Source organism: Hemicordylus capensis, chromosome 2 (genome assembly GCF_027244095.1).
Source record: "Hemicordylus capensis ecotype Gifberg chromosome 2, rHemCap1.1.pri, whole genome shotgun sequence".
NCBI classification, from domain to species: Eukaryota; Metazoa; Chordata; class Lepidosauria; order Squamata; family Cordylidae; genus Hemicordylus; species Hemicordylus capensis.
The window spans coordinates 176080886-176107706 of NC_069658.1; the positions used below are offsets into that span (position 1 = coordinate 176080886).

The following is a 26821-nucleotide window of genomic DNA, read 5'->3' on the forward strand; positions in this document are numbered from 1 at the left end:
AATATTGTGGAATACCAGAAAGCTCAGTTTTTCAAAAGAAAAAATAAAACGGAAAAAGCTGCTGCAAATAGAGGGTTGTGTTTTGTTTTGTTTTTACCCTGGACATAATTTGGGCCAAGCAGGAATGTGCAGTAATTCATAACAGTAATTGGGGGGGAAACAGAGTCTTGTCTGTACTGGTCCCTGATAGCCCACAGAGACATAAATTCAGCATCTGAATTTAGAGGGGTAAATTCAGCTAGTATGTGGACTGGCACACTCCATTCAGGAGGGGATTTGAAGTAAAAGCCCCTGTCTGTAAAGCCTCCTGATTTCTTTTCCTTAAGGTACAAGTAGCTACTGAATTGCGGGGGCGTGGTGGTGGTGGTGGTGGCTGATTTGGACTGGGTCCACAGCACACTTCAGGGGGACTGCTGAGCACCTCCTTCCACCATTTCCCTGACAGAAATCCTCCCTCTGCAATTAGCTGTGGAGAGCAGAAAACAGCCTTTCCCCACTCCACAAGCCTCGGGAGAAAGATTCTGAATAAAATCAAATCAAATCAAAAAACAAATTTAACATTAAAATTCCAAGTAAATTCCAGTTATCAAATAAATAATTGAAAACTTGGATTGTTAATAACCCATCCAACCAAAATTATAATACAAAGAATGGTACATTCACGTTTCAGATGAACAAAAATGAACGAGGACATACATTGTTACTAAATCTATCATTCCAAAAAGATACAAAAAGTGTCAATTTCTTAATGAAGAGAGTCATATATCTGGTTGTCTCCAGTTTCATCATCAGAGTTATACCCTAAAAAATCAGACAGACAGTGGAAGAGTTACATACTTTTCCCAAAATGCTGCTGCAGATATCTTTGTAACTACTGCTCAAGAGAAACAGTTTCAAGAGGGAAACAGTAGAGGGGGAAAGGATTAAACTCTCTCCCTCAGTACTCTAGCCCTGATCCAAAATGCCGCCCCTCCCCCATGGCTGCTTTTTACAAAAGAGAAAGATGTTGAGAGGCCCAATCACAGATCCCGTCAGATTCAGCTTCGCATTCCTTTTAGCTAGAGGTGCCTAGGACTGACCCTGGGACCTTCTGCAAGTGACCCCTTTCCATCAAATGCCACTTGTGACTTTTTCCCCCCAAGAAAGGGCTAATCAGAGCTTCTTGACATAGAGATGGTAATCTGCCCTCATTTGCTGCTGCATTAATAATCTTCCTCCAAAGGCTTCCTCCTCTCTTTGATTGCTCTCCGATCTAGCTACTTCATCACTATCTATGGGCATACAGCATTGATTTTGACAGCTCCATCGCCTGAAAAACAGCCTCACTGAGTACTTCATAAACCCAATACAATGTAGGGTGTTCAAAAAGTTCATATTCTGACACATATGAGCAACTCAGATCTATGTGTTTTTATTTTTGTTTTCCAGTGTAACCCCCCTTGACCGGAATACACTTGTTCCACCTGTGCTGCAGTGCCCAGAATCCTCTGGAGAAAAATTCTTGGTCCTAGTCACCCAGCCACCCATCAATAGCAGTCATGACCTTGAGATCACATGAAAATTTGTTCCCTCAAAGGTGATCCTTCATTTGGGGAAACAAATGGAAATTGCTAGGTCATGGTCTGCGGAATAGGGAGGGTGTTCAAGTAGTTCAAATTCTGCATTATGAATGGCAGCCATTTGTCACATGGGTGGTGTGGCTTGGCGCATTGTCTTGAGAGAAGAGCATGTCGCAACTTCCCACTTCCTCTTCTACTTGATTGCTGCACGACGTTGACTGGTTAGGTTGGCATAGTAATTGCCGGTAATCGTGGTGCCATGGTCCATATAGTCAACCATGAGGACACCCTCACAATCCCCAAAAATGGAAGCCAACATTTGCCTGCTGATATGACAGCATGGAACTTCTTGGGTGGTGGTGACAAGGTATGTTTCCACACTGTGCTTTGCTTTCTGGTCTCAGGATCAAGGTGATGGACCCACGCTTTATCCATTATCACAATCCAAGCCCAAAAATTTGTTGGATCTTGATGCAACATGTCCAAATTGGCTGATGACGTCTGCAAGTGACATGCCTTTTGTTGCTCTGTCAACGTTCATGGTACGCATCTGGCACTCACCTTCTTCATCTTCAGATTGTCTGTCAAGATGGAATGGACATCACCAGCTGAGGTGCCCACAGAGTCAGCAATTGTCCTGACTGCCATTCTCCTGTCCTGCATCATGAAAGCTGATGTTTTTCTGTGTGTGATGTACGCTGAGTGCCATCCTGTGTGTTCTCCATCTTCACACAATTCTCTGCCACATGTGGATTATCTCTGCCACTTCACAACAATCAAATAGCCTGGGGCATACTCCACCAATATTTGCTGCATATTGGCATGAACCTTCTGTGAGGACATGCCCTTCAGGGACAGATACTTTACCACTGCCCAGAGTGCAGATTTTTCAATTTTTCACAAATTAACTGACTTGCCTCAGAAGACCACATGCAACAAACAAACAAAACGTTATGTGCAGGAAGATTATATTTGGCATCATAACATGCAGCAACATACATTATCTGCAGAAAAAATATTGTACCCTGTGGTTGAATATATGTGGGTCAGAATATAGACTTGTTGATCAACCCTCATATAGGACCGTGTTTTTACCATACCATACCAACAATTCCTCTTAGGAACATAGGAATATAGGAAGCTGCCATATACTGAGTCAGACCATTGGTCTATCTAGCTCAGTATTGTCTTCATAGACTGGCAGAAGCTTCTCCAAGATTGCAGGCAGGAATCTCTCTCAGCCATATCTTGAAGAAGCCAGGGAGGGAACTTGGAACCTTCTGCTCTTCCCAGAGTGGCTCTATCCCCTGAGAGGAGTATCTTACGGTGCTCACACTTCTAGTCTCCCATTCATATGCAACCAGGGTGGACCCTGCTTAGCTAAGGGGACAAGTCATACTTGCTACCACAAAACCAGCTCTCCTCTTGCTAACCATCAAGTCCCACGGAACACAGAAAAGTTTCAATGTTCCTCTTCCCTTGCTACTCTTCACTACAACTTTGCCACAGGTACTTCCCCAGACCAAAATCCCCCCCAAAAAAACCCCAAACCAGGGTGGTGGTGGTGGTGGTGGAGAGACTCTCATCCCTCTCTGTAATTCAGTAACCTTTTGACTTCTTGTGATCGTTAATTCGGTGCTTCAGTGACCGATGGAGATTTAAAAAGCTAATTTCTTCCAGCATGTATGTTTTGGATATTTCCCTTCTTCCATCAGGGAAAAAGGACTAGAAGCAGGAAGCTGGGAGGCATAGTTAAAAAAAAAAAAACCCATAGGAAAGAGTTGGTATATTTTGCCTTTAGTTGGGGTCTGATAGGGGAAGATTCCTCCCTATTCCCTGTATTACACCTACATTTCTAAAGGGCCAGCTGGAGAAATAGTGCCACTCACAAATGGCTGCACCACAGAGGTGGAGCCACCATTGAGTAAATGGGTTCGAAGAATCCGGGCCATTGCAAATCGGGGGCCATGCCTGGTGCCCCTGCTACACCCCCTGCATCAGACAAAGGGGGCTTTATTTATTTATTTATTTATTTATTTATTTATTTGTGACATTTATATCCCGCTCTTCCTCCAAGGAGCCCAGAGCGGTGTAGTACATAGTTGAGTTTCTCCTCACAACAACCCTGTGAAGTAGGTTAGGCTGACAGAGAAGTGACTGGCCCAAAGTCACCCAGCTAATATCATGGCTCAATGGAGATTTGAACTTGGGTCTCTCCAGTCCTAGTCCAGCACTCTAGCCACTACACCACGCTGGCTCCCGTGGTGTAGCTTTGCTTGCAAACCGGGCCATGTGGCCTCATTTGCAGGCAAAATTCCCGGCCAGTGCCACATTCGCAGCATGGCCGGAGCGGCTCTCCCTGCCTAAAAGGGGTCTGATAGGGGAAGATTCCTCCCTATTTCCTGAATTACACTTACATTTCTGAAAGGCCAGCCGGAGAAATCTTGTCACTCGAATCCTCCCTCCCTAAAAGGCAGGGAGATTTGCTCCCAGCCACACTGCAAAAGCGGCGCTGCCCGGGGATGATGCTTGCAAATGGGGCTTTTTAGGTAGGGAGAGCCTCACTGGTCGCACTGCAAATGTGGCCGTGGCTGGAGATTTTTGCCTTCAAATGGGGCTGTGCAGCTCCATTTGCAAGCAAACCTATGCCCCCTGCATCTGTTGTCAGATGCAGGGGATGTGGCTTAGCATCTGCTGTCAGATGCAGAGGGTGGGGCTAGGGGGCCAGAGCAGTGGGCTGGACCCGCTGGACTCCCTCATCCCCTGTTGCACCACCCATAGCACGACAATCCGATGGAAGTTTTATATCAAGGAGATTAATGGCGGGTAACCATCTATTGAATATGAAACCTGCTAATTACTTAGATAAACTTACAGTAGCAAAATACCACAGAGCCTTCATGCTAGCATGCTTTTTTAAAATTTTTAATTTTTTTATTGTTAGATTTATATACCGCCTTTCATTAAAAACAATCGCAAAGCCGGTTTACAAAAGTTAAAACACATAATAAAAATAAATTAAAAGTATTTAGCTAAAAATATAACACAATCTGATATTAAAATATATAATATACAAATACAAAACACTATACATGGATAAAAACATGCAGAAACAGCAACAAAACAATCATGTAAAGGCATGGATAAAAAGCCAAGATTGAACCAGCTTTCTAAAAACTGTGACGGAGTCTGAGGAGCGAATGGCCACAGGGAGAGCATTCCAAAGCCTGGGGGCAGCAACAGAGAAGGCCCTGTCCTGAGTGCACGACAACCGAGCCTCCCTCATTGTTGGCACCCAGAGCAGAGCCCCCTCAGATGACCTCGTCAAGCGGGCAGTAACCCTTGGGAGCAAGCAGTCCCTCAGGTATCTCGGGCCCAAACCATTAAGGGCTTTAAAGGTCAAAAACAGCACCTTGGATTGGACCCGGAAACACTCTGGTAACCAGTGCAGCTCTTTCAAAATAAGTGTGATGTAATCACACCAGGCAGCTCCAGATAGAACCCTCACTGCTGCATTTTGCACTAGCTGCAGTTTCTGGATATTCTTCAAGGGCAGCCCCACATAGAGCGCATTGCAGTAATCCAGCCGTGACGTGACTAAGGCATGGGTGACTGTGGCCAGCTTTTGACATTCGACTTGTTTTTTGAAGGCAGGATCAAAAAGTGTTTGAAGGCAGGATCAAAAATGTCCCTTACACGGAGCGGTTTTGTCCTTGCAAGTCAGGTGCTACTAAGACACTTCCGCATGTGCTACCATCAGAGGCGTAACTAGGGAAAACGGCACCCAGGGCAAGCACTGAAATGGCGCCCCCCCGCCCCCAACATACTACATTATACTTAGGTTTTTCCTCACAAGGGCCCGCCGCCGCCGCCAAGCCAGGCCGCTGACTAGCTGCCAGGCGCCAGCAAAGCAATGGGGGGGGGGGGCGGGCGGCGCGTAAGGGACCGCTCGTGGGGGAGGGGGCACCGACGTGCTCCCTTGACTGCTGCAGCGCTGCTGCACTGAGCAGGAAACATTTGTATTAACAAAGAATTTTAATTTTTTTTTAAAAAAATTGTCATGGCGGCGCCCCCCACATGACCAGAAAAGATGGCGCCCGGGGCACGTGCCCCCCCTGCCCCCCCTATAGTTACGCCTCTGGCTACCATAATGTAGTTTCTACAGGGAAACTAGCTATAAACTAATAGTGGCCCTCCTAGTAAATTACCCTGGCATCCTGGATGAATTCTATGTTAGCTATCTTTTATCTGATAGTGATGACAAAATTACTTATACAGTTGTTAAGTTCTGTCTCATTGCCATTTAGGGGTGTGCATTTTGGAATTTTCTTGTTTCGATTTGTATCCTAATCAAAACACCCCCGTTTTGTTTTGTACCCAAATTTTCTGAATCTGAATCAGCCCTGTTTTGTTTTGTAGCCTAATTTTCCGAATCCAAATCCAAATCGATTTGGATTTTTAAAAAGGGTCCCAGGGCAAAAAGAGTGGGTGGTGGTGGTAGCATCCAATGGGTGGAAGCTAGCAACCAAATTTCAAAGGAAGTAGGCAAAGGGCTGATTTTTTGTGATTTTTTTAAGTTTACACATCTTTAAGAATTTTCCCATAGGGAATAATGGAGATTTCAGCAAATGTATCGCTTCAAACCTAGGGGAAAGGGATGACCCAGAGCGGAGTGTGGTAGGTGGTAGTGCCCAATGGGGGCAAGGAATCTTCCAGAATTATTTCAAAGAAATTGGGCAAAGGGCTGATCTTTTGTGATTTGATGAAGTTTACGTGTCTAAGATTTCTCCCATAGAGAATAATGGAGGTTTAGGTTTCAGCAGCCCCATAATTCCACTTGGGGGGCACTGGGGTTGCCCAGAGTGAGGGGTTGTGTAGTGCACATAGGGTGCCAACCACCCCCATACCCACAAGCCCGTGGGGTATTGGGTTTTGTTGTTTCTGAGGTGTTCATTGTAGATTCTCTGGTAGCATATGAGATTTTCAGTGAAAAACAAGAATCTGCTCTCATATGCTACCAGAAAATCTACACTCAGAACACCACAGAATCAACAGAACCCAGCACCCCTTGGGTTAGCAATCCTTCCCATGGCCAATGTGGGGTCAGTAAAGAGTGGCAAGAAGCAAAAGAGCCAATGGGGAACAAGGAAGGAATTGTCAGCAGGTCAGCCCATGATTTAGGTCACCGATCAGAAGGCTGGAAGGGTGGGAAATTCAAAGAGAAGTCAAACACAAAATGGAGACTGACTCAGAGATCACCACAAAATGGAGGTCCGAAACAACAAAACGTTTTGTAGCCGAAACAGGGACGTTTTGTTTTGTATACAAAACTTTTGGATCTGGAAAATAGGTGTTTTGTTTTGTCTACAAAACACCCCAAACAGGCTGTTTTGGGTACAAAACGTTTTGTATCCGGAACGTTTCGCACATCCCTATTGCCATTAGAATTCAAAGTAAGAGTGTATCTGTATAGCTGGAATCCATAAGGTCTATGAATATCTGGATTAGCTATTGTTACTGTTTGAGCTGTACGTATATATTTCTCTGGTCAGCAACCGTAAATAAACTGAACTGAACTGGCTGTACCGTATACATCCCAGGATCCCTTGCAAGGTCACACAGGACATTGCTGAAGCACAATGCTAAAATCACACATACAAGTACAATGAATATTTATATACGACTTTTCAACAAAAGTGAAAAACATGGACAGGTGCACAGCTCCAAGAGGTGCATCCTAGCATTCTCTGTCACACTGCAAGGTTATTATTATTAGCTGACATAATGCACAGCCTCTAGGGGAATGGGAGTGACTGGTGGTGCCACTGCTGTTGACTGGGAAGCAGCCACTGCTTCTGTGTCTACAGCAGCCACTAATAATATTATAACCTCAAGTAACCCCTTGGGTAGCTTGCACTGGCAAACTGGTCCTGGGTATCCCTTCTTCTGAAGTAAGTGGTTTGGCTTGCTTCCTTAAGCAACCTGGAGTTCTTTGTTCTGTGGTGCACTTGCTTTGTTTTTGCTTGTGGACTCTGAGGCCTATTGTAATCTGGGCCAGGGAGTTGTGATGAGGGAAAGCTCCGGCTTCACTCAGGGTATATGTGGACAAGTATAAACCTGATGCTCTTTTGGTCTTTTCCTGCCCTAGGATACTCTGAAGGCCAAACAGATAAGCCCTAAAAATGCTGAGCCCTGCTTGTGAGGCAATAACAGTAACTGAGGTTTTTCCCCAGTGGGTGACTCAGCCTCTGGGACTTGCTCAGAGCCTTAAGCCATAGCAACTCTTCACGAGCCAATCTGCTCTCTCCAGCTGTTGGAGATGGAGTCCCAGTGCATCGACGTTTTGCACCAACTATCCTAATGACCACTAGGGGCTTTGGGAGTAGAGGTAGTGAATGAGGGTCTCCCTAGCCGCTGTTCTACCTGTCTCGTCTCTATCACTTCTCATTTTAGGTATTTCCTGTGAGAGTCAGGTTCCCTTCCTTTCCTCTTAGAGAGCAGATGGAAATCTCTCTCTCTTGCCCTGCCTATTCAGTATGTAGTTCTATAGATGATGATGATTATGATGATTCACATTTTATATCCTGCTCTTCCTCCAAGGAGACCAGAGCAGTGTACTAAGTTCCCTCCCTGGCTTCTCCAAGACAGGGCTGAGAGAGATTCCTGCCTGCAACCTTGGAGAAGCTGCTGCCAGTCTGTGAAGACAATACTGAGCTAGATAGACCAATGGTCTGACTCAGTATATGGCAGTTTCCTACATTCTTATGTTCCTATGTACATACTTAAATCTGTATTTAAATCTTAAATACTGGAAATCTCTCTCTCTCTCCCTACCTATTCAGTATGTAGTTCTATAGATTATTATTGTTGTTGTTGTTGTTGTTATTTACATTTTATATCCCGCTCTTCCTCCAAGGAGCCCAGAACGGTGTACTACATACTCAACAACCCTGTGAAGTAGGTTCGGCTGAGAGAGAAGTGACTGTTCCAGAGCCACTCAGCAAGTATCATGGCTGAATGGGGATTTGAATTCAGGTCTCCCCGGTCCTAGTCCAGCCCTCTAACCACTACACCACACTCTTTCCTATCCAAAGTGTACTTCACCAATAAATCTACTTAGTATTTAGTTCTACAAGACTCTCCATGTGTCTTCTCTAAATAGCGGCAACAACTAAACTCTGCATTCTACTCTGTAACTGGAGTGGGTAACTTCTTTAGTGCTCTGCTAATTAACTGGGGGATAAACATTACAACCCCCAACAGGGAAGCACTTGCACTGCGGTTCACTGCAGGTTGTCTACAAACACAAGACAAATGCAGGAGAAGTAACAACAATGGGAGCAGTGGTGGCAAAGCTCCACAAGCAGCGGCAGGTGGGAGAAGCAGCAGTCTCAGTGGAGCAGTGGCAGGCAGGAAGAGTAGCAGCAAAGGGAGCAGTGGTGTCGAGGTATTGCATTTGAGTCAAGCTTTGGGGGCTCTTTGTGTTAGCAAAGGTGCTACCTTTGCGTTACCAAAAAATAAAATATAAAAAAATGTTTGAGGGGCCAAGTCTGCTATCAACCATCATATGCAAAAGCTCTTTAGAGTTTCCATTGTTTAAACAACTAGCTTAAAGTTCTGGTTACAGCTGAGCTCATTTTCTCCCCGCCCTTTCCTTTTATGTGATTGCAATTGCAAAATTGCGACAATCAACATGAAAAAATAAAAAAGGAAGCATTAATTTTATTAATGAATAAGAACATTAAATTTAAAAAGAGGAAATGGTGGTCTACAAGCTTATGCATGATTATTTGGAAGTCCTACTATGTTCAATAGGGCTTTCTCCCAGGAAAGTGCATAGTATTGCAACCATTCAGCAAAGGAGAGCGATCAGGCAGTTTCAGCTAATCTTTAATTAATGATCAGAAGCTGCATAGAAGGAGCCACTTTAAACCACATCAAAGGGGAGGAGGCCTTAGAAACATTTGTTTCTTTTTGAAACTGAAGGAGTTGCAACCAGTGCTTTGTGTGTAAAACAAAAAGAAGGCTGCACTGTAAGCACACTGATTAGATTGTAAATCCCTTTACACTGAACAGAACTTACTATGGAGTGACCTTTTCTAGAATCTTACTGCAGAATTGAATTAGGCAAAAGTAGCACCCATTTTGGGGGGAAGATCGCTTCACTGGAATTGTTTGACAATATGATTTATTTTGTTAAAAGAGGCAAAGTTGGCTTGTACCTCCCTTTTTCTGCACATGCCCACGCTAGTCACAGGGTGGGGATGACAGTGAGAGAGACAGTGGAGGTACAAACATCAAACTGGCAATGTTCTGCCTTTGGTTTGGATGGAAAATAACAGCATTCATCTGGCAGTGGGGGATGGGGGTACCTCTGTTATTTTTTCACGTGTGGATCAAAGCACAAAACCCACATAATGTGAGGGGGGGAACCCTTATAAACAAATCAAAACTCTAAAACCAGAGCTTTAAAACTATAAACTAAAAAGCCTTACTACATTCAGGGAAGGGGAAACTCTAATTCCATTAGGAAGTGCGGTCCAGAGTCCTGGGGCAATTCTAGAAAAGGCCCAGTCTCATTTAGAGAACTATTCCTATCCTCTATTTCCTATCCTTCAACCAGCTACCAATCCACACATGAACCTGTCTCCTTATCCCCTGACTGCTACGTTTTCTCAAGAGTCATTGATGAGGAACTTTGTCAAAAAAATTGAAAGTCCAAGTGTACTATGTCAACTGGATCACCTTTATCCACACACCTGTTGACACTCTCAAAGAACTCCAAAGGTTTGGTAAGGCAAGATTTACCTTTGCAGAAGCCATGCTGATTCTCCTTCAGCAGGGCCTGTTCTACTATATGCTTAACAATTTTATCTTTGATAATTTATTTCATCAATGTGCCCGGCACAGATTTTAAGCTGGCCTGCAATTTCCTGTAATGGCATCATGATGTCTGCTGCTTTAGTATCAGCTCCTTTCCTAATAGCACTAATGTTGCCTTTTTGTTGCTCATACAATTTTGAAAAATTCTTTAGGAATTCTTAATTGTTTGCTTGGGATTTAACCAGCTTGAACAGTTCATAAATTATCTAGATCTAGATAATTTATGAATAAATAGCAGTGCTCCCTGTACAGATTCCTGGACTTGACTGCTTACTTCCTCCATTGTGAAAGCTGTCAATTTATTCCTAGCCTCAGCTTCCTGTCTTTTGGTGTATTAGTAATCCACTCTCTTATCCCATGACTGCTAGAATTCCTGACAAGTCTTGGTAAAAGGCTTTGTCAAAATGTTCTAGAAAATCCAAGAACACACTGTCTCCTGGATCACCTCTGTCTACTTGTATGTTGAACACGCTCAGCAAGTTCTAGAAGAATGTTCCCAGATTCTTCTGCCCCCAGACTTGTTCTATTATTTCGAGCCTTAACAATACTTCCCACAAATTTATCTGGGCCACAAGTCAGGCGGATGGGTCTGTAGTTACCCCAGCTTGCTCTTTTTGGACTGGAGTGCCTCTGAGGATGCTTCAGCTTTCAGAAGATAACTAGATACTTAAGATGGCTACTGTGGGACAGAAGACTTTATCAGATCACTCCAAAGATGGGCTTTGTGGGTACAACAAGCTCTGGCAAATATCTGTGTTCTGATCTAGAGGCCTTGCAAAGGAAATGGCAAGCCAACTAACAAAAGTGATGCATGCCAGTTGTCACTCTTTCACTGAGCTACCCTTTGGTGCACAGCAGGCATCTCTTTTTCTACCTGAGTGAAGCTCAGATTCCAGGGCACTGCAGTGCTTGTGGCAAAACCAAAGGAGTCATGTGACATTCACTCCGTCATGGTCACAAGTACTTCAGGGCATGTTAAATCATGTTTGGTGATTATGACTATCCTGAAAGTCAAGCACCAAATCCCTACTGCATGCACTAGGTTGAGCTGGGGAACTACAGGCACTTGGAACTAGTACCATGGACCAGAGTCCTCCTAGTCCTGGGAATCCGGTGACTTCAGAAAGCCGATCCTGCACTATCACCTGCCGTATTGCTCCAGGCTATGCTGTTTGGACAGTTTGTTGAGGCTACCAAACTGTGCCTCCAAATGAATTATCTGCTTGTTGCTTGCGAGCAGATTGGAGCACCTGACAAGAACATCTATATTATACATGCTGGATTGGGGGTGGGGGCATGGGCACTGGCAGCCTTCCATTTGCCACAGTTATATAAATTGGCCCTCAGTGGCTCATCCACTGAACAGATGGTGCAGGCATTTGGTTGGAAAGGGAGTGCAGTGGGGTTGAGAAAGAGAGTAGGGCATACATTTAAAACGTTTGAGAAATGCTGCCGTTAATAATAGGGCACCCCACACATGCCAGACAAGCCAGGTCACACACAATGGGATGCAATGAGAGTAATGAAATGACTGCCAGAAAATGCTCATTCTTGGGGGTTACATTCCTGTGATCTGGAGCCTGCCCACTCCTTCACAATAGCCAATTGTACACAAATGAGGAATTTGCTTATGTAAAAGCAAGGCTTTGCATCTGGTCATCAAGACCTGTCCAAATAACTTTCTGCCTTTTCCTCTAATAGTTACGTACCCATTATTGTTATGGACTGTTCATATCTTGGGTGCTCTGTCCCTAGCCAGTAGGAAACCTATTGTGGACAGAGTCTGTCCTTATTTTTCATAAAGTAAAACTGTGTCTTAGGGTCAAACTTCACATTACGTGCAAATGTGTATAAATAAGATTATATTCACAATGCCTTTCAGCTGTTATACTTACTATCCATTTCTTGTAATAAAACTTGTTAACTCTGAGGACTTTTTTCTATTTGTGTTTTATTTTTGTTTATAAGGTGTATTCAGATTTTATGTGAACATAATAATGTTTAAAATGTGTGTGTGTGGTGGGGGGGTGGTGGAGTCCTGACTTAGAGGACCATCTGCAGAGGTGGAGTTTAATCATTTCTTCAACTGCCATTTTGTCAACTCAAAATCCCCTACAACAGCTTTTCTGGGGCTCTAGATGTATTTACCTCGGGTGGGTGCTGCAGCTGGAGGGAGTGAGCAGAAAAATGGCCAGCAAAGATACAGCTAAGGGCATGTATGTGTGTGTGTGGAGCTAATGGTTGGGGAAGAGGTTGAATTAAATTTAGAAAGAAAGTGGGGTCAATGGGAGCTCTCCTTCCAACACAAATTGTAACCACGAGGCTCCATTCCAGATCAGGCCTGTGGTGGAGGCAAAGGGATGAAGTTAGAGCCTCCCTTGCCCATGGTTCCAATCCAGATCAGCCCCCTGCAGCTCTTATTTAGGAAAAAAAAATGTAGAGACATCAGCTCTATTGGCATACTTACTGTAATGTGTAACTTGGCCCTGAGTCTGCATTTCACTAGAAAGAAAGAAAGAAAGAAAGAAAGAAAGAAAGAAAGAAAGAAAGAAAGAAAGAAAAAGAAAGAAAGGGCATAGCTAGGGGAAGCAGGGGCATAGCATGTTCACCTCTCTCCCCAGCAGCCCCTTGGAGTGAGGGAGAAGATGAAAAAAATAGGGAGGGCCTATAGGACCCGGGGGCCCAAGGTTCTTTTACTGTAAAGGAAGGAAGGAATGAAGGAAGATCTTCATGACAGGACTAGCAAAAAGAAAGCAGCAGAACTGAGGTACCTCAGGCTGTGGATTTTGGGTGCTAGAAAGGGCAGCAGAGTGGGATGTTTTGGGGTTGTTTTTTTTTAATGTTTGAGCATGGAAATCACACCGCTGGACCCGGCCGAGAATCCATGAAGTCTCTAGCCCTGCATTCTATTTGCAGCAGCTTTGGGAAGCTCACAAGGAATTGGCCTTCCTGGTATACTATGCAGGTGCTGTCTCTGAGCATAGAAAGTTCTGTTTAGCTATCATGGCTATTTACTTGTCCTCTGAGAGTTCTGTTGTCTGAAAATGTCCTCAGAAATCTATATTACCTGCTTTCATTTATAAACCCAAAAGAGTAAGTTTCAGCTTGTTGTATTTGAGGAGAAAGCACCTGAAAGGTGAAGGCAGCATCTCCTTACACCAAAGGAGTGGTGCCCCAACAGTGCAACCTCTTTACACCTTCAAATTTCAATACCTTTCCCCACCCGCTGCCACCATATTCCTCTTTAATTTTCTTCCTGCCCTCTCTCAGCCTCTATCAAATCTTTGTTTGTAGAGTTTGCAAAAGTAAACAAAATATGACCAAGTAGTATACAAGTTAATGTTCATTGTTTTTGGCCACATTCTCACGTAACGCAGAACCGCAGTTGAATGGGCCAGACCCTTAAGTTTTACATGTGAATGCAAGCAATTGCAGTTTGGTGCAGCGATAAACTTGAGGTTTCAGATTTCTAACTCCAAATCTGAACCCTCAGGTTGTAGTGAGTTTCGTTGCCGCAATCTGAGGTTTGATGCATCCTGAAGTACGTCCAAATTTGGAACCGCAGGCTGCGTCCCCTGGAACCGGGAGGAAGTTCCTCCCTCAAGCCCAGCCGTGATTGGCTCTGCAGGCTGTCCTTCATGGAAGAAGGAAGCCTGCATAGTAGTTCCTCCTCATCTCTGCAGCCTCACTGACTGCAGAGAGGGAGCTCTCCATTACATATGAATCTGGATGGGAGAGTGGGGGGAGTGGAAATGTGAGTCCACTGGACCCGCAGTTCTGCATTACGTGCAAATGTGGCCAGAGTTAGTATAGTCAATTCAGATCAAGGTTTTCAGGTTGCAAAGTTAGCATTTTCTGGTGTAGGTTTCTTGAACCATTGAGGAAGACCTGGGATTTCAAAGTAGTTTCCATGGGATTTAGAACCCTCCATTATGTGCAGAGCTCAGCATACGTTCACTTACATCTCTGTGGTCACAGGGCCCCTCTCAGAGAATGTGGGCTGTCTTCAGCTATGGATTTTAACATGGCTGAGACTTATCTCACTCACAGTGTTTTAGAGTTGGAAGGGACCTTAGAGGTCTTTGAGTCCAGTGTAGGAAACTGCTAAAGAATCTTTGACTGATGACGGTCCAATTTTGCTGCCTAGCCTTGAGTAAAGCACTGGTTTTAATCCATGTGTGTGTGTCCCATTACACTTTTAGATCTCCTTGCTATTTTTCCTTCACATTTCCAGGAGACAATTTCACCTCTTCATCCTCCACCAGCAGAGCTAGTGTAGTATCAACCATCATCCCACAGTCAAAGTGAAATCTACACTGCTTCTGTCCCACCACTGTGCACCTTAATAACCAAGCCCCATCCCTGCTTCGCACACCAGCTACAAGAGGAGACCAATACTCCCCACCCACACATATATGATAACACTGCAATTACTTCCACAGAGGCATATTAAGCTTTTTGCTAACAGATTCAGCCCTGCAGGTTCAGACCAAGTGGATCCCAAACTCCCACGGATGCCTCGTGTCCTATGGAGCTCATAATCCCCTTCCACCATCACTGCTCCCTGATATTGACCATAGTACTACATTCCATAGACGCCCTTGAAGTTAACCCTTTTCTTGCTGCCTCGGTGCTTGACACCTCTCTCGCACTCTCTCTCTTTCTCCCCATCCTGTTCTTATGAACATGTTTTCTAACAAGTTAACCAGATTCCAGGTTATTGAGACACACAGAGACTTCAGAAGGTTTGAAGTCCCTCAGTTATTAGCCTGGCTTAACCCCCCCCCCAAAAAAACTCCCCAAATCATTGCTGGTAAGAATTTACCCCTTTCCTTTCACCTCAGAATGAGAGATGTTAACCCTTTACACATTGTTGCTCAGACTCAGACCCGCCCCCCCCCCGCTGGTCTCTTCACTCACCTGGGACATTTGAGGGCGCAGATTGATCTCCCGCAAGTTGACGGCATGAGGCATGAGGTTGTTGAGAAGCTGACAGAGGAGGACGCCGTCTCGCAAGGCCTGGGCTAAGTCACAAACCTGGGCCCCATCCCAGGTCACTCTATGGCTGGGGGACAGCACCCTGCACTGGATGAGCCAGTGGGCACATTGTTTCCAGAGCTCCATGGTGCCCCTCCCGGCCCACGCTGCTTCTCCCGCAGCTGCAAGAGTTGCTTTCCCCTGCCGCCAGCAGCACCCTTCTCCACGGCTGGGAAACACGGTGACAGGCACAGCTTCCTCTTTTGCAACTGACACACCAGACCACAAAGAAAAGGGTTGGTGTGGGGGCTGGGGAGCTGCTTTACCCCACCCCTGAGGAGGAGCTGCTAAAGAAAAAGAAAAAGAGAGAGAGAGAAAACCAACCCTCAGCTCTCTTGCAGGTTGAGAAGCACTGCCTCAGTTCTTTGCTTAGAGGAAGGTTGACAATGGCTGCCTTCCTCTGGCCTGTTTTAGTTCTCACCTGTTTCAATAAATAGTGCTAAAGAATGTTGTATTTCTAGCAGCAACTGTAGGCAGGGCTCTTTGCCAGCAAGGCAGTGGAAAACTGCCTGCCTCAAGCAACAGATTTTGGGGTAACATGAGGAACCAAAATGTTCCTCCAAAATGACAATTGTTCCTTGCAGGACTCATATTTCCCTTAATAATTTTGGCATCTGGGACAGGTTTGGGCTGGTTGAAGCTCTGAGGTGCTAGAGAGCAAGTCATGTTTTTATTTATTTACTTAAACTATCCTACTCTCCAGTCAAAACAATCTCCAAAGCAGCTAACAATGAAATAAAAAGTAGTAACAGGACAAATTACAGTTCAGACATGTTTGCTCATAGCTCAAGACCACCAGAATAAAAAAATAGAAGACAGCATCCAGTATAGATAGAAATAAAAATACAAATATCGTACAGCAATGGCTTCAGTACTACAACAACAATCAAAAACAAGACGCTAACAAAATCCACATGTATAAAGTCATAAAGAAGCTCAGGTTCAGATTATTTTAATACAGTCATCGATCAGCGAAATAAACATTGTACAGTAATCATAAACTGGATCAGAGGATACTTACATCAATTATCTCTTTACAAATTTTACAAGCTACAAAACAAAATTTAGCCACATTTAAGGAAATTGAATAATTATAATCAGACAACTGTTGAAGATAAAACATATCAGTATGGCCAGGAGAATTTACTAAAAGTGGAAAAATAAAACTCTTGCAAATATCCTTATAAAACAATCAATAAAGTAAAACATGAGCAGTTGTTTCAATAACTTCAGTACCACAAGGGCATAACCCAGCTATATAAGGCATTTTCTTATATTTCCCACTTAATACTGCTGTAGGAAGTACATTAAATCGGGCAAGAGTAAAAGGTCTTCTGAATTTTGCTGTTTCGGTGATTTAAATAATTTGCAGGTTTTAAGGAGTTGGTTAGACAGAAATATGTCTCTTGGAAGGCTAGCTAAATCTAATTGGCCTCCAATACTTACTGTTTGAGTGTTCTATTTGCCTGCTCAGGACCCACCTTAATAAGTTATTCCTGCAAAAAGTCATAAAAATATAATTTCTGCTTTACAAATCTTTTCCACCTCGAGTCATAGTTCTCAACCATGGTTAAGGAAACTAAGCTGACTGGTCAGAATAGCAACTTTAACCAGTATGCAAAAATACACAGCCAAAGCCATAAAGAAGTTGCTGAATCCCAAATCAATTAAGATATATCTGAATGGCTGCGGATATAGCCATATTTGCATGGGATGAAGCCAGGTGGAGCTTCCACAAGAGTGGGTTTTACCACTTATACACCACAACTGAAACCCTCAGCTGAGCCAAGATATGGCAAACGGCAGCCTAGATATGGCTGCTCTGACATGGTGGTGATGTGGTGAGGCCACCGGCTGTCCTGGTCAGTAGCCAGGCTTCCCAATGCGCCCACACCCCCGCAACAGATATTAGGGTGGCCAAAGGTAGATTGAGGCAGGAGCCTAAGTACTCACTGAAACTTTCACAAGATTTCTCAACACACACACACACACACACACACACACACACACACACACACGCTTCAGCCTGTCCCAGACTCAGGGGCAGATTAAGCTTTTTGCTGCCTGTAGGCAGAAAAGATTTGCTGCTCCTGCTCGAGGGCTTGGGGGAGGTGTCGGGGCAAGTTAAATCTATTTTTAAATTGTTGTCGACCTCCGGTGTGTGGCGGAGATGGTAGCACACACGGGGGGGGGGCATGTGCAGAGACCCCCCAAATTGGCCCCAAATGGCCTGACCTGTCATTTAGGCAGCAGGCGGACTCAGGGAAGGAGCTCTTGCCACCGCCTCAGTATCCCCTCACCTCTGTGAGTGCCCACCCACTCCCCCTGCTGCCCCGCCCGCCCCCTGTCTGTGCTATCATTCCCATCGCACAGTGGTGGTTGAAAATGAAAAAACAAATGACTTAACTTGCCCCCAACCCCCCTCAATACGCTGCCTCTTAAGAATTTGCTGCCATAGGGAAGTAACTATTTTGCTTATGCATTAATCCGCCCCTGCCCAGACTCCAGAATCTTCATGCAAATGTGTAGCTTACAAAGAGGGATAGCCCAGGACATTTTGGTTCCTCATGGTCCATGCCTTAAGGTAGGTCACTTCACACTGCTTATTGGAAAGCTTGTCCCTGCCTGCAAATGCTCCTGCAGGCTTCCCTAGAGAGCCTTGCCCTCAGTACACAGGCCAACGAGCAGGGACCCTGCACGATTTTCACAGTGCCACCTGGTGACCAGCTCTTGCATTCAGAGAAGGGCTCACCCTTTTCCCAGTCACCAGAAAAAATGGTGTTGAAACGTGCAGAAAAGTATGACAACGTGGAAAGTGCGGAAAGTTATAACAAGCAGTGATGAAAGTGCGGCAGCCTGCAGGAGCATCCACCATTCAGTCAGCGAGATTGCACTTGGAACTTGCATAAATCTTTGCAGATTCTGCACTCTGTTGCTGCCATCTGGAAAGCCCCTATGTGCAGTGTAGTGATTCAAGTCCACAGTTGTTCCTGTAAGTGGAGAACTAGGGGAAATAATCCACAATAAAAAAATTGGCAAGTTTGTGCATGTTCCCTCAATGTATTGTATGTTGCCACCATTGCAGATTGTGGAGAGAAAAACTGTAACGAGTGCCACTATCAACTAAAAGCTCAGGAATACAAGCTTTTCTTGAAGTGGACTTGCAGTCGTGAGGTGGTCGACTCCTGCACTTTTGTGTGGTTCTAGTCTTTGTCCCTCCTCCTGGTCTCTCCTAATCTGAGCTCCCATGCTGCTTAATTTTACAACTAGCTCTTACCAGAATATTGACTGTGAAATGCAGGTATTGCAATCTGAATAAATTCTTTATGGCAAATATTTGCAGAGGTCTGCCTAGATCAGGGCTGCACAGCTCAAATGCCCTGGTGGGCCAGAACCATCCGCAACTTGGTGTGCAGGGGCCAAGATCGGACATTTAGCACATGATTACATTAAAAATTTTAAAAATAGTATTAGTTACTTGTGGATCTATTCCCCCTGTCAATGGACCCATAGTTTTAACCAGGGATAGTGACCAGAGAATAGGTCCCATCCCTGCTCAATCAGTGGGGCTCCTGGAGTGCATGCCAGCCCAAAACAAATGCCAAGTCCTCTCCTCTCCCTAAGTTGTTGTTGCTTTCAGGCTGCAATGCTAGGCTTGCTTACAAGGGAGAAAGCCTCACTGGGCACACCATAGAGGATATTTCTGAGAAAGCATGCACAGGATGGTGCTATAAGGCAGTTTCCCGCTCCTGTGTTGCTGCAGGATACCTGGGCGGCCAGTGAAATAGTCCCTGCGGGCCAAATCTGCCCCCCCCCGGGCCTTATGTTGTGCAGGCCTGGCCTAGATAGACCACATTAGTTCAAGAATAGCCAAAATGGCTATCCTTGAACTACTATGGTATATCTATAGCTCCTTGGTGTGGGGCACACTGGTTAATGGGAATAGCTCATTTTGATTAAATGGTAAAGGTAAAGATAAAGGTACAGTGTGCCGTCGAGTCAGTGTCGACTCCTGGCGACCACAGAGCCATGTGGTTTTCTTTGGTAGACTACAGGAGGGGTTTACCATTGCCATCTCCCGCCCAGTATGAGATGATGCCTTTCAGAATCTTCCTATATTGGTGCTGCCCAATATAGGTGTCTCCCATAGTCTGGGAAACATACCAGTGGGGATTCGAACCGGCAACGTTCGGCTCTCTATTCAAGTCATTTCTCCACTGCACCATTAGGTGGCTAATGGCCATTAGTTAGTGGTCTAAATGGACCACTAACTAAAGAAAGGAGACTGTGCTGTCCAGCCATATGAAAGATTGGGTTGTTTTCTTAGTATTCATGCTGAGAGCTGCAGCTGAGGAGCTGAGAAAAGCATGTTGGCATTGGATTTGGTAGAGGCACTTCAACTATGACATGGCAGCTGGATTTCACCCTTGTTTCCTGAAGTTAATGAGTGACATGCAAAATGCACATCTCTAAGCACTCAAGGCATGCATAGCACAAGGGACTACAATTGGCTGCAACCTTCTGGCACATGTCTGCCGCATGTTTAAGGATGCATCTCTGCTCTTCACACTTCACATGGTTTCTGCAAGGAATGTCAGAAGAATGCTACTTCAAGGCAGTTGCTGCATGAAGCGGCTCTTTAGATGTTGGAAGCAGAGGTAGACAGTATGTCTCCCAAAAAAGTTGCTCTGTTGCAATTCTTAACATGGTGGTGCTTCCTCCTTCTCTGTCCCTTGTTCTCATTCAGCAATTTGGGTGCTGACTGTACATCTAGACACTTCCTTCTCTCATGATCTGTGGGGAAGAGCTGGGAGTTGCTAGTTTTAAATAATGCCAAGCAAGCACACAGACAGTTGTGCCAGAGACCCATATAAGTATTAGCTGTACAATTATCTAGAAGGGGACAGCAGGATGGGGGGGGGGGGAATACTGTAATTACCTGATTCCAAGACTAGGTTTATTCCAAGTCCTTTGATGTTAGAAATCAGGGGATTGTCTTAAATTCAGAGTCCTCTTCCTATTTAATAAATACATGTATAAACTGTATTTAGTCTGTATTTTTTAAAAGGGCCGTCTTAAATTTAGAGACATCTTCAATTCAGGTAAATAGTATGGCTTCTCTGTGGGATTGCTTTAGCTGAGGATGTATAAGAAGGTAGGTGGTGTATGTGTGTGTGTGTTTGTGCAAGGGGGCGGGAGGTGAGGTGAGGTGAAGCGGGAGGAAGCTGTCTAGTAGGGACTAGTGGACAGGTGGAGATGAGAGCAATCAAATTATGATTTGGAGAGTAGGGAATAAAATAACATGTTGGTGGCGGAAATGAAAGGTTAGAATTTGGAGAGAACTGTGAACTGTGCATGCAGCCATTCATAATGTTCAAGGGTATTATGGTCAAGTTTGCTTTATGGAGCACCAACTCTAGTGATAAATAGTCTGGAAATCTTGGGCAACTATCAACCTAGGAACATAGGAAGCTGCCATATACTGAGTCAGACCATTGGTCTATCTAGCTCAGTATTGTCTTCACAGACTGGCAGCAGCTTCTTCAAGGTTGCAGGTAGGAATAATCTCTCAGCCTTATCTTGGAGAAGCCAGAGAGGGAGGGAACTTCAAGGGTTTCAGGCCCTCAGGTGGGTCCATTGCCTATTTCTTACATCTGGCCATTGACTCTGTGCCTAACCCAAACTTTCCCAACTCTCTAGTGACTGGCCTGTGCCAGTCACATTTCAGTGATGTGAGTAGTACCTGCAAAATGTTAAACTTCTGATTGTTCTGTCACATCCAAAGCCTCTGTGCACCAGAGATTACTACAGCTACCCCTATTGAAGTGGTAACCTGATGGACATTTTAGAATCAGAAAAGGCTTCTTACATGGGGGATAATCAAGAGTTGAGAAGAGGTGGGGTTAACCCTTTCCTGCCAGCCATTTCCCCATTCCACCCCCTGCCAAGGGAGGTTTCTCCCCCACCCCACAATCCACCCTCTCACTTCATCTGGAGATGATCTGTGCTTTCATTTTTACTCATGTGAATATCTTACTTGTTCTAGTGTTAACATCATTCCCCAGTATTTCCACCTGCCAATGTTCCTTTCACCTTGTTGATTAGCATGTAAGGTCCTTGTCTAGTTTTCTTTGTTCTACTTCCACTAAGGAACTGTAGGTTCCTAGTACTGAATGTAGGCCAATATGTCAGCGAGAAGTTGGACTGGCATCACTGATCTTACAATGAGAAGGAAGAAAGACCACACACAGAGGCTATTCTCATGAGCAGGCTAATCCAGACTAGGGCAGACCAGCCTGGGTTTGGCTGCTCATCTGGAGCTCTGGGATCACTCCTGATCCGGGCGCTTCTGCCCCGCCTATCCCAACTTTCTAGCTCAGCCTTTAGCCAGCGTTAAAGGCCAGAGTGTGCCCTTAACCCTGGTGCTGGGCTTGTGTATGTGTACCCGGGCTGCACGCAGCCCAGACACACAGAGAGGCAGGCACCTAGAGCAGGAATTCTCAACGTTGGGTCCCCAGATGTTATTGGACTTTATTATTATTATCTCTTGTTTACAGAGTCAGACAGGTGTTATTAACTGGTTTGTTTTTATCCAGACATTGAGTCCTTCCCAAGGACCTGGGATGGCTGAATTTTATTGTCAGTGTTGTTGCTGCTGTTATAGATATCGTCGCAGAATATAGGCTGTTCCGAGTAAAGCTGCTTTTTGTAATTGGCTGATGGTGATTTCTGTGGCCCCTATGGTGTTGAGGTGCTCTTCAAGGTCTTTTGGGACTGCACCCAGGGTGCCAATTACCACTGGGATTATTTTGGTCTTTTTCTGCCACAGCCTTTATTATTATTATTATTTTACACAGTCAGACAGGTGTTATTGACGGGTTTGTTTTATCCAGACATCGAGTCCTTCTCAAGGACCTGGGATGCCAGAATTTTATTGTCAATGTTGTTGCTGTTGTTATAGATATCGTCACAGAATATAGGCTGTTCCCAGTAAAGCTGCTTTTTGTAATTGGCTGATGGTGATTTCTGTGGCCCCTATGGTGTTGAGGTGCTCTTCAAGGTCTTTTGGAACTGCACCCAGGGCGCCAATTACCACTGGGATTATTTTGGTCTTTTTCTGCCACAGCCTTTCAATTTCAATTTGTAGATCTTTGTATTTGGTGATTTTTTTCTATTTTTCTATTATTATTATTATTATTATTATTACATTTATATCCCACTCTTCCTCCAAGGAGTCCAGAGCAGTGTACTACATACTTTCACTCCCATAATCCCCAACCAAAGGCCGCTGGGGCTGGAGATTATGGAAGTTGAAGTCCAGTAACATCTGGGGACCCAATGTTGAGAATCCCTGACCTTGAGTGCCTGACCCACTAGGGATTTCCCCAATGCACCGTGCTCATCGCTTGGTTCATTCTGGGATACCTGGAGGCTGGGACTTGTTTCCCCGGCCTCCAGCTATCCACACTGCCAGGAACAGCATGGATCATGTGGGCGCGTGCTGGTGCACCCAAGAGGAGGCTGAAGAGGGAAGGTAAGTCCAACTTTGCCTCCCCACCACACACTCTCCCTGCCCTGGGAACCGTCATGTGCACAACTTTACAGCCTTCAACAGTAATTTGAAAGTAATGACATGAATGAACAATACAATTTTATTCTTGACTAGAGTACATTAAGTATGCAGTACTTCTTCTTCTTTTAATATTTATTTTAATAAGGCAATACATAAACATGAATAGTAAAACTGATACATAATGACATCCATTAACCATCCTTCCAGATATGTGAATAATTAGAGGAGAATGAATAAAATTATCTTGATTTGTGAACAGAATAAAATCTGACCATATCATGAAAAAATCATTAGACTTAGCTTGACCCACTCGAAGACGAATAATATGGGTCAGTTTTTCAGATATGGTAATATGCCACATAAACTGATACCAAGATGACAAAGACATGGTTTTATGCTTCCAGTATTGTGCAATGGATAATCTAGCCGCAGTTAACATAAAAACTATAAGATCCTTAGACAATAATGCCAAATTAGCTCCCGAAAATACATTTAATAGAGCCAACTCTGGTCTCATATCTAACCTTTGTTGTGTAATTTTACCCTGTTGTGTAATTTTATTTTCTAAAAATGCCTCTGTCCAAAAGCAGAAAATACTAGGAGAAGACTTGACACATCAGTATGTATGCATTCAGATGTAGTTAGTTAATGTCTCTGTTAACAGCACATAAACATTACCATAGTAATTGCCTTGAAGGATTCATTTGTAATAAAACTGTATTTTTTGAGTGTTTCTCCTGATCAGGAACCACTGAAAATAAATCGCTCACCAATGACAAACTAGCTGCGTTTTCTACCTGTCTTTAAAATTAAGCCCCAGCTGTCAAGAATGCAGTTGGTCAAAGAGAAATAGGAAGAAGAAGCAAACATAACAATGAAATTCATGTTGTGTTGTCCTCTCCTCTGAGTGGTAGGAAGTTTTGGAAACCACCTTTTATGGGGCCAGCTTCCTTGTGAGGAGAGAGTGCTAGAGGCTGGCACTGCATTTCATAAGAAACAGTTTGTAACAACTTCAGCCCTGAGAAGTAGCTCAGAATCCGACCCTGCTGAGAGAAGACAAGTCAGGTCCAAAGGACAAGCCTCAGCCCAAACCCTAGGCTGGAGCCCAGGTCTGCCTGCCAGGAGACCCCAAAGTGGAAGGCCTCAGAGTCACAGCTGGAAGCCCTGGAGGCAGAACCACTTGAGTTTAAGCCCCTTGAAGAACTGACCCTTTCTAGGCCAAGAGCCTTGCATTCTCTGAGCGGGGCCGTCTCTAGCTTTTGAGGAGCCCAGGACAAAAGTTGTTTGTGGGGCACCCCATGATGAATTAATATTGTTCCAACTCTGCCAGAACTAGAATCTCTGTTGTTGTTGTGCCAGAGTGTGGACCTCCTATAGACCCTGGGCAACTGCCCCCTCCTAGCCCCTCCTTTGGGCAGTCCTGCCTCTACATACCAGCATCGGCAATGGCCAGGAGGGATGTAAGAAAGTGGAGGAGAGCAAGAGTCCTGGTCAGAGGGCTCCCCTTGAAACCTTTCAATTTTCCTGGCAAGGAGGCAAAGTCAGCACACACACAGACAGGTAATGCTAGTCCAGCACCCAATATTTCCTTCCCCCCACTTTCCCTCCAGTTTCTGCTCCATAACTTTCTTTTTTGTGGCAGGTATACTTCCTCTGAATATGGGTGTACCACATTGATAGACCTCACCTTCTACATGAATCAATCAGCCACTCATTTCTAAATGACACAGCTCGTGAGCACACACTGAGGCTGTTCACAAGAGCAGTCCTACCCAGGCTTGGGCCGCCCTACTTGAGTAGGGCTGCTCGTGTGAAGCCCCAGGATCGAGGCTGATCCCAGCAGTGCCTCCACAGGTAGCCCAGGAATTTTACCTGGACTTTTACCTGGGTAAAAGGGTGTGAGTGCACCCTTTTACCCAGGTACAGGGCCATGTGAATGCACAGGGTGCATGCCAAGCCTAGGGTACCCGACTCACAGGGGTATCCCTCAATGCACCACATTAATTGTGCAGTGATTGTAGGATATCTGGGGGACATGATGCATTTTCACAGCCTCCAGAATCCTGCACAGCTCGCAGAAGCACCAGTCATGTGGGCGCATGAACCACATGGCTAGGATTGCCACTGGATTGTTGGGGGGTGGGGGTGGAGTAGGTGATACCCTACCTTTCCCTGCCCACTCTCCCCAGGCAAGCAAAAGGTTGTGTGAATGACTTTACTCTCCATTTGACACTGGAATTGAAAATAAAGTGGAAGACAGCTTCTGATGTGAGCTCCGCTCCAAAACTCCAAAATGTTCCCTTATCTTGGTTCTCCTTTTCCTACCAGCCTGGATGATTGTCTTCTAACCTTGATTTTAATTGCTGCATTTTAACAACTGTTTGGGATGATATCTGGCTTTGTCTCTGGCTGGCTCTGGCACTTAAGAGAGATCAGCATGATTTGATTCCCCGAAAACAACATGGGAAGCAAAAAGCATAGCAGGAACAAAAAGCTTTCTAAGCAACCTAAGATCAACTCTTTCTTGACACCTCAACAGACTGTGACTACTGACAAAATTCCAGTAGCCAACAGGTTTGAGTGCCTAGAAAATGATCTATGGCTGGACGCTCTATTTAAGGAAGGTAGAGGCAAAGAGGATGCTGTAAATGCAACCAAAACTCCCTTCTCTACAACTTCATTGTCTGAGCCAAGCCATAATGCACTACTTTTGGATCTTAGTCAATTAAGAGCTCTGCACAGTCTCCCTCAAGATTCTGAGGCAATCCCCCTCCTTGCTGAGTCAATTTCTGACCCTTATCTAAAATTCTCAGTTTTAACTTCAGAAAGGTTAATATGCCTTTTCCAATGGCTCTCAAGAATACAACAAACACAGTTAGAAAATACTCCTAGTGCATCCGCCTTCCCTAACTTCTTACCCTTCACCACAGAACCTAGATTTACAAAGAGCCCCACAAGCAGAACCTAGTCCTGCCTTTGAGGGGGAAAGATGAGAATCTTATTGAGCTGCAAGTTACAACTCTGGGCTCCCTTTGGAAGACCCAGGAGACATACAATCTATCTGTGTCCTTCTGAGGTTCCTAAGAGGTCTGGAAAAGAACTCTTGGGCTCCTTCCTCAATATGTTCCAGAAGACTAGAAATCAGGAGTCCCGAGTCCTGTCTCCCATTCTAGGAGGCAAATCTGGTGGGAGCAAGGCTGGCTTCAGAGGGGTCAGGCCTAGCTGTGAGGGCACCCAGGATTTATTTCTCATTTAGGCAGGGTGTCAGGGATTAGGAGGCTGAAGCATCAGGAAACAGGATTCCTAGCTGCATTTGGCTCCAAACAGAAATGAGTACACCAGCTCAGCCACCAACTTCCTGCAGATGTTGCATGTGCAATGAATGTATGAACTACCTAAAGACACAACACAAATGGAGAGCTTCTAGGAGGGTGCTATTTCCTTGTAGTGTTGTTGCCTTAGTATTATTGAAGGGGAACACAGAATTCAGTTAAGGGAAATATATAGTTAGTAACATTTGCTGCAAACATAAAGTCACCTTTGCATTTGCCTGAGATCATCTCCACAGCAACTTGCAAAATTAACATGCACAAACACAGATCCACACGACAGTTGGTATTTTCTTTCTTATTTCTCTGTAAGCTCTACATTAATCTGGGATAGGAGGCAAAGAAAGAAGAAGTATTCCTTTTTCATAATATGGTAGAACTCGAGAGGGAGAGTCTGACAGTTTTATCCAGAATTTCAGAGGAGAGGAACAATCCAAAGA

The 26821-nt window shown here is 44.7% G+C and overlaps 1 protein-coding gene across 3 annotated transcripts in view; it reads right to left on the minus strand.

Annotated features, from left to right (window-relative positions):
- Positions 1-15638, minus strand: part of VAV1 (vav guanine nucleotide exchange factor 1) — a 97092-nt gene extending 81454 nt beyond the window's left edge. For all 3 annotated transcript variants that reach the window (XM_053289807.1, XM_053289808.1, XM_053289806.1), the window contains exon 1: positions 15363-15638. In XM_053289807.1, coding sequence (XP_053145782.1) covers positions 15363-15566 — 204 coding nt within the window. In that variant the 5' untranslated portion in view covers positions 15567-15638. The remainder of the gene's footprint in view (positions 1-15362) is intronic.
- Between the last annotated feature and the right edge of the window lie 11183 nt (positions 15639-26821).